This window comes from Echinops telfairi, unplaced genomic scaffold, assembly GCF_000313985.2.
Source record: "Echinops telfairi isolate 266 unplaced genomic scaffold, ASM31398v2 ScPeMD7_3533;HRSCAF=4204_0, whole genome shotgun sequence".
NCBI lineage: Eukaryota > Metazoa > Chordata > Mammalia > Afrosoricida > Tenrecidae > Echinops > Echinops telfairi.
In genome coordinates, this window is record NW_022107431.1 from 60,509,681 (window position 1) to 60,518,252 (window position 8,572).

At 41.0% G+C, this 8,572-nt stretch overlaps 1 protein-coding gene across 1 annotated transcript; it reads right to left on the bottom strand.

The window, feature by feature from the left end:
* On the bottom strand, window positions 1–1,309 carry LOC101656053 (protein SDA1 homolog; the record flags this gene model as incomplete). Its single annotated transcript, XM_004702220.4, has 1 exon — window positions 1–1,309. A coding segment is annotated over exon 1 (1,275 nt), but the record flags the coding sequence as incomplete, so codon positions are not given.
* Between the last annotated feature and the right edge of the window lie 7,263 nt (window positions 1,310–8,572).

Here is an 8,572-nt window from a genome sequence, read left to right on the forward strand (position 1 = left end):
ATCTTTGTGTGTTTTATACTGAGCCAGGTCTTGGAGAAGTTCTTCAGTCATGGCTAGGGGACATCGAGCTGTTATCTCTTTGATGGCATTGATTCCTACGGTCATAACTTCTCCAGAGTTCTTGTCAGTGACAAAATTGTTGGCCACCGTCATGAGCAATGACTGAATGATCTCCGGGGGAACCAGGTGATGAGAGGCTTGTGCAGCAAACAGAAGGATCTTTGTGACTTCTCTCTGGTGGGGCTGCAGAAACCTTTGAACGAAGGGATAGAAGTTAAAGAGGAAGAGCTCATGAATTCCCACCAATCTGGAGATAAGGTTCATGAGCATCATCTTCACTTCAAATCTCTCCTTGGAGCTCTCGAGTTGTTTCAGTAGTTTTTCAGCAAAATCTTGGGGATCATGAATCAAGTGAATGGCTGAGAAGTTAAACACCTCCGGTTTCTTCTTCTTCTTTTGTTTCTTGAGCACCTTCATGGCCTTCTCCAGTTTCTTCTTGTGCTTGGAGCTTTTCTTCCCCGTGGCGTACTGCACGAGGAGGTCTCTCGCGGTTGGCCCTTCATCCTCCGAGTCCGAGTCGCTGTCCTGCTTCTCCTGCTCATCTTTCCCGAGGAAGAATGTCAGAGCAGCCACCAGGATCTTGGTGACCGGAGAGAAGCATGCAGTTGTGATAACGTTGACAGTTTTGGCATCATTCCAGATGTTTCTCCTGTAGAGCTCAATCATCACATCCAAGGAGATCTTAGCTGCCGTTGCACTGCTGTCCCTTAGCATGGTGTACATGAAGTTTTGCAGCACTACATTCACTTTATTGTTCTTGTGTTTTGCATTGATGTTCTTGATATCAGTCACAATGTGAGTGTACAAAGTCTTTCGCAGAAGCTTATCATGGCAGCGCAGAAGTTCAAAGAAGAGCTCGAGCAAACTCGATGGGTTGATGAGATTCTTGTTTCTCAGTAAGATCAAAGCTTTGCAAAATGTCATTCGAAGATCAGAATCCAAGACAGTGTGATTGTAGGAGAGCAGATCTTTCAGTTCCTGAGGAAAGCTACTGAGCTGTTCTGGGTAGCAGTGTCCAATCTGTGCCATAAACATCACCAGCTCAGCCAGTTCTTTGCTGGGTTTATTTGGTTGTAATTTGAAAATCTCCACATTGGATTTGTAGTGATTATACTGCTGTAGAAACTCTTCGATGTAGGCCGGCGGGTCCCGCTTGATCAGGTTCTGCAACTGCGGGAGGTTGCTGGGCAGCTTGTTGTTGTTCCTGGCGGACATGGTGGCTCAGGAAATCCCCGCAGCCGGTAGCCCCTCAGCGTGTCTCCGGCTGGCTTCTAAGTTTTCACGGTATCTTTAGTCTCTAAATGAGAAGGACAAGGGAATTTCTCCACCGACTCATTTTCCCTTTTCCTGATGAGTCTGAGAATGTGATTGTTAAGATTAATTGGAATTGTAATCATTTTAATTTTAGAAGAAAAAAGGGAGGAAGTTAATGCTTCCCATATAAAAAAATGGCTACACTAGTCAGAAGGTGACCTGTGGTAAAGAGAAATTGCTTTATAGTTCTTCAATCGGTGTGTCTGTGCCTTGCACCAAGTGATGGGGTGGGATTCTGCAAATAGAGTGTGGGAAATGAAAAATAGCAGGGATTGGTCAATTTTGCCATTCCCTACTGTATAAAAGAGCCAGCTTAGACGTAGGAAAAATAATTCTAGGATCATCAAAAAAGGTCACAGTTCACCAAGGGGCATGTTCCAGGTCCTTGTCTGAAGTGGCAGAGGCTCCAGAGGCAGCAGGGCCCACAGCCCTGAGACCTGAGACCACGAAATACGAGGAAGTAGTCATCTAACATGAAAATGGACTAACCCATTGTTTAAGAATTACTGAATTTAGCAAGTGGAAAAATTAATTATTTACCTAAAATACAAATTTAACTGGCTACCTTGTCTTTATCTTACCACTCTACACCTTCTGTCTTCTAGCTGTTAAGGTGAAAAATATTGTTGCTTTTTATGCTTATCATTAAAAATTCAGAGATAACATCTTTTGGACATTTGTTCGATAAAATTTATAATACAAGATGTTTTTGTATTAGATTTCCCAATCACAGATTCACAGATAATTATCTAAAATTGTCAACGTGCTCATTGGAAGAAAGGTCTAGTCTCGCATAGGCTTGTCTATCCTCATACTATATGCAATCTATTTGTGCCCTCAAAATTGCTTGTGAAATGAAAACAGCTTTCAAGTCCTTAGAACGTTTCATCAGAGATTTGTGTGACAAGAAAAAATATAATAAATGAAGTACAAAGTACGTATAAAGCAACAAGAACTTTGAGTGGCTTGTAAGAACTTTGAGTTTTGAGACCATCTCAAGAACAGATTTGACGCATCAAGCACTAATGACAGACGACTCGATGAACTGTGGGAGGACATCAAGGCCATCCTTCATGATGACAGCAAAATGTTACTAAAAAGACAGAAGAGGAAGAAAGATCAAAGTAAATGTCAGCAGAGACTCTGAACTTGCAATTAATCAACGGGTAGCTAAAGCAAACGGAAGAAAGGATGAAGCCAAAGAGATGGTTAGAATATTTCAAACGGCAGCTTGAGAAGACAAAGCCAAATATTATAATGAAAGATGCCAGGACCTAGAATTAGAAAACTAAAAAAGAGGAACACACTCACCATATCTGAAACGGTTAGACCTCAAGAAAAAATTCAAAGTTCAAATTGCAATTTTGAAAGATTCTAGAGGCAAAGTACTAAATGATACAGGAATTATCAAAAGAAGATGGGGAGAATACACAGTCACTGTACGAGAAAGAATTCATTGAGAGTCCACTATGTCAGGAGGTAGCATATGAGCAAGAACCAATAGTGCTTAAGGAAGAAGTCTAACCTGCATTGGAAACATGAGCAAAGAACAAGACTCAAGGAATTGAGGGGATACCCATCAAAATGTTTCAGAAAGCTGAAGAAAACCTGGAAGCACTGACTCTCATCTATGCCAGGAAATTTGGAATACAGCTACCTGGGCAATTAACTGGAAGAAATCCATATTTTGTGGCCATTCCAAAGAAAGATGACCCTACAGAATTATCAAACCATAGAATGATATAGTTTATATCCTACAGAAGTAACATGTTAATTCTTAACATAAGTACATAGATCTAGTCCCCTCTCATTATATGTAAATATATTTACATATATATACCTGTATTTACACCTCTATAAATGTCCTTTGCCTCCTGATTCTTTCCTCTGTTTCCTTTTACTTTCCTCTTGTCCCACCATCATGTTCAGCCTTCATTTGGGTTTAATATTTCCTCGCTGCTACATTGACCTTGATTGAGCTCCACTAGGTATCCTACACCCTTCTCTCCATTGATCTTGTGGCTCAACTCAAGTACTCCCTCAACACAAAAACACATTGTTCTAATAATCTGCCATTCTGTGATGCTCACCTTCCCAACACGATCATTGAAGACAAAAATGGGTGCATAAGCAAATGTGGTGAAGAAACCAGATGGTACCCAACTATCAAAAGATACAGTATCTAGGGTCTTATATACTGGAAGGTAAACAAGCATCCATCTAGCTAAGAAGCAACCAAGCCCACATGGAGGAAGCACACCAGTCTATGTGATCATGAGGTGTCAATGGGATAAGGTATCAGGCATCTAAGACCTAGAACAGAATCATACCCTATGTGAATGGAGTGCAGACCCAAAGCCTATCTGTAGACAATTGGACATCCCCTAACAGAAGGGTCACAAGGAAAAGAAGAGCCAGTCAGGGGGCAGTATAGCACCCATGAAATACACAACTTTCCTCTAGTTCCTTAATGCTTCCTTCTCCCCACTATCATGAGCTCAATTCTACCTTACAAACCAGATTTGACCAGAACATGCACACTGCTACAGATAAGAGCCCACAACACAGGGAATCCAGGACATATAAACCCCTCAGGGCCAACAATGAGAATAGAGATACTAGGAGGGGATGGGGAAGGTAGAGAGAGAAAAGGGAAATCGATCACAAGGATCAACATATAACACCCTCCCAGGGGGACAAACAATAGAAAAGTGGGTGAAGGGCAACACAGGATGATTGAATATATGAAAATAATAATCTATACGTTATCAAGTGTTCATAAGGATGGATGGGTGGGGGAGGGAAGGGAGAATATGAGGAGCTGATGTAAAGGGCTCAAATAGAAAGAAAATGCTTTGAAAATGATGATGGCAGCATATGTACAAATATGCTTGACACAGTGGATGATTGTATGGATTGTGATAAGAGATGTAAGAGCCCCCAATAAAAGTATTTAATTATAAAAAATTAAGATTTTATTTCAGATCATCCAGCTATGGTTACAGCAGGGCATAAACAGGGAACTGCCAGAAGTTCAGGCCAGATTCCGAAGAGGATGTGGCACAGGGATATCATTGCTAATGTCAGATGGATCTTGGCTCAAAGCAAAGAATGCAAGAAAGATGTTTGCTTGTGTTGCATTGACTATGCATAGGCATTCAACTGTGTGGATCATAACGAACTGTGGATGACCTTGAGAAGAATGGGAATTCTGGAACAATTCATTGTGCTCATTCAGAATTTGTGCATGAGTCAAGAGGCAGTTGTGTGAACAGACCACGGGAATTCTGCATGGCTTAAACGCAAGAAAGAAATTTATCAGGGTTGTATCCTCTCACCATACTTGTTCAATCTATAGACTGAGTAAATCATCAGAGAAGCTATGTTATTTAAAAAACTGTGCAGTATCAGTATTGGAGGAAATCTTATTAATAACCTACACTATGCAGATGACACATCTATGGTTACTAAAAGGGAGAAGGAATTGAATCCCATGCTGATGAAAATCAAGGATTGTAGCCTTCAGTATGGATTACAACTCAAAGTAAGGAATACCAAAATCATCATAACTGGACCAATAGGTAATATCCTGATAAATAAAGAAAATGTTGAAATTGTCAAGGATTTTGTCTTACTTAGATCCACAATCAATGCTCATCGAAGCAGCAATCAAGAAATCAAAAGACGTTGCATTAGGTGAATCTGTTGCACAAAGCATCATTAGAGTATTGAAGAATGAGGATGTTTCTTTGAGTAATAAAGTGTAACTGACCAAAGGCATGGTATTCTCCATTGCATAATATGCATGTGAAAGTTGGAAATCAACTACAGAAGACCATAGAAGTATAAACACATTTGAATTGTGGTGCTGGAGAACAATGTTGAAAGTACAAACAGATCTGTACTGGAAGAAGTAAGGCCTGAGTGCTCCTTAGAAGCAAGGCTGGCAAGACTGTCTTAGATACTTTAGGCAAATGGTCAGGAGAGACCAGTTACTAGAGAAGAACATCATGTTTGGTAAAGTGGAGGAGTGGCAAAAAGAGGAAGACCATTAACGAGATGGATCGACACAGTGGCTGCATCAGTGGACTCAGGCTTAGGAAAATTGTGAGGATGATGCAGGATTGTGCAGTGTTTCCTTCTGTTGTGGGTAGGGTCATTATGAGCCAGAGCCAACTTGATGGCACCTAATAACAACAACAACTTTGACACTGTGATGGTTACATTTTTTGTACCAACTTGGCACCCATAAGAAGACATGGGTTGAGTTTAGCCTGTCAATCAGGTCACAGCTTGATTACTTCATTTGGAGGTGCCACCAATATAGATAGCTCGTTGGAGGCCGGCCACTCTGTCTCTGCCTTCACCTTCCTGTTGACACATGTGGAGACCTGTGTGAGCCCTGGAGATGTTTTCACTGTCATTGGATCCACAAGATTTTGCACCCATCATGTTCCTGCCTTCTGCACCCTTGCATATTGCTTCATGAGTATGAAGAGGGACTTATGGACTAGTATTGGACTTATGAACTTGTGTTGGACTGGGATGGGATGTTTTATTGATGAATAATTACTTCTTAATATAAAGCTCTCTCTTACACATATATGAGTCTCCTTAGTTTTATTTCTCTAGTCAACCTGGCCTAACACAACTTACATATTAACGCTTACGTTCGTCTACAAGGGCCCCTGGTGGTACTGTTGGGTGATAATGAACTGCTAACCTCGAGAAGAAACATGAGATTATCTGCCCTGTAAAGATTTGCAGCTTTGGAAACCCTATACAGGGACACTATAGGTTATATGTTGGGCTGCTGACTGCACGGTTAGCAGTTTGACACCACCAGCCATTCCTCAAGAGAAAGGCAAGGCTTTCTACTCCTGTAAAGAGTTAAAGTCTCAGAAACCCCCAGGAGCAATCTACCCTGCCGTATGAGGTCACTATGAGTTGGAATTGGCTCAATGGCAGTGATTTTATTTGCATTTTTAGAATGGACTAAATGGCAGTGGGTTTTAATTTGCTTTCTTCTACAGCTGGGAGAAATTCATATTCACTTACCCAAACCTCAGGCGAATGTTTTGGGCATTTATGTTGAAGTTCTATCCATTGGTTTCCAAACTTATTTGACCTACCAGCCCCTTTTCAGGAAAGAAAAAAAGAAACAAAACTCAGGACCCTCTGGCAATCAAAGACGTTTGTGCTACAACCCATAATCCAGGATAAAGTGGAGGTATCTGCTTTTGCAGCACCCATGAGAGCAATCCAGTAACCCCCACCCATCCCAATGGAATGGTATTGCCCACTTTGGTTAATACTGTTCTACGAAGACACTAGATTGACACTAGAATATTTATAATGTTGAAGGTGATGGACCATAACTTGGTGTAAAGCTATATTATAGCATAATCATCATTGCCATCATCATCATCATCATCCTGTTACATCTATTTCCTTCTACATCATCTCAAGTATTCCATTCAGTGATAAAAATCATACAACCAAGGAAACATTTTCAGAAGGGCAAGGAAAGTAAAGAAAATTCAGTCATCGAGAAGGGCAATAGAGTCTATGAAATAGACTTGCAGGATCAGGGGTTCGCATGCCAATAAAATAAAGAAAGCAATTTTGCCTTCATGAGCTAAAAAAAAAAGAAATGAAAGAGCAATGCATTCATTTGAAGAACTGTAACTTGGGGCAGCACTTGGCACTGCATCTGAACTGGTTTGGGGTAACTCACAAGGTGTCGCTAGGGAGGGGTGGGGCACTAGGCTGCTCCATCCTGACTTTGGGAATAGCAATGTGGGCTTATAGGATGCTCACCTTTTGGATATGAACACTTCTGTATGTCATGATGTCTATTAGACTGTTGACTGTCGTCGTTGTTGTTTAATCTTTATTTTATTATTATTTTGGCATCTACCTATATATGATCAGCAGGATAGGCAATCTTATGGAGACAGTGGCTGGACCAATGGTTCCTAGGGAGATGAGAGGGGAAGATGGTAGGGGATGAGCAAGGAGCCAATAATGATGGGTAGAGGGGAATAGTAAGTGTTCTAAAAAGGACTGCGAGGAGTGTGTAGCTTTTCTGGTCATGTTTAATCAATCTAATTGTATCTAAGAAGAATTACTGAGAGGTGGATGATAGGCAAACATAATAGTGGGGGTAGAAGGAAAAAGGAGGGGGGGGGGAAACAAACTATATATATGGTTTATATGTGTATGTATTTGTTTATATATGGAGATATATAGATATATGTAACAAAGAAGCAGGTGGACTTTGGGTCTTTACTTAAATCTTACCTCAGCACAAGAATGTTTTGTTCTAATAGTGTGACGTTGTTTGATACCCACCTTCCTGACACAGTTGCTAAAGACAAAATGAGTGCATAAGCAAATGTGGTGAAAAAAGCTGATGGTGCCTGGCTATCAAAAGATAGAGCATCTGGGGTCTTAAAGGCTTGTAATTAAACAAGTGGCTATCTAGCAGGGAAGAAAGAAGGCCAAATGAAGAAGCACACCACCCTGTGTGATCATCAGGTGTTGACAGGAATTGGTATCAGAAGTTCAAAACCCACACAGCCAAATCGATATAAAGGAAAGAGAATGTAATGGAGATCCAAACTCCGCCAGCAAGACAATTGGACAGACCCTCTCAGAAGGGGCACAAAGAATGAAGGACAAATCAAGGGTGTGGTATGTCACTGATGAGCCACATAACTATCCTCTAATTCTTTAAGATTTCCTCCCCTTACTATTAAGGTCTTTATGGGACATACCTCATTAATCATGTTAGATTTATGTATGTTAATTTGTATATATAAGATTGCTAGGTCCATGGTAGTCAAGATAGAAGACCCCTCAGAGATAGAGACAGGAGTAATGATTTCCTGAGGGTATGGGAAGTTAGGGGGAGGTGGGGACATGGGGGAGAGGGGAGTTGGTAGCATCAAGGATTGTATAACCCTACCTGATGGGACTGAACAACAGAACTGTATGGAAAGGGAAGGGATAGATTGGAATAAGGTATGTCAATAAAAACATTATATTAAAAAATAAATAAATAAAGAGCTATACCTTCGCAAGCAGGCCAGCTTTTGCATGGAGCTCTCCTGACAGCCTGCTTCTGGAAGGGTGGGGTCCTCATCACCTCTGACCAGGCCCGAAATCTGCACTTGCATCTAATGCAATTGGCATG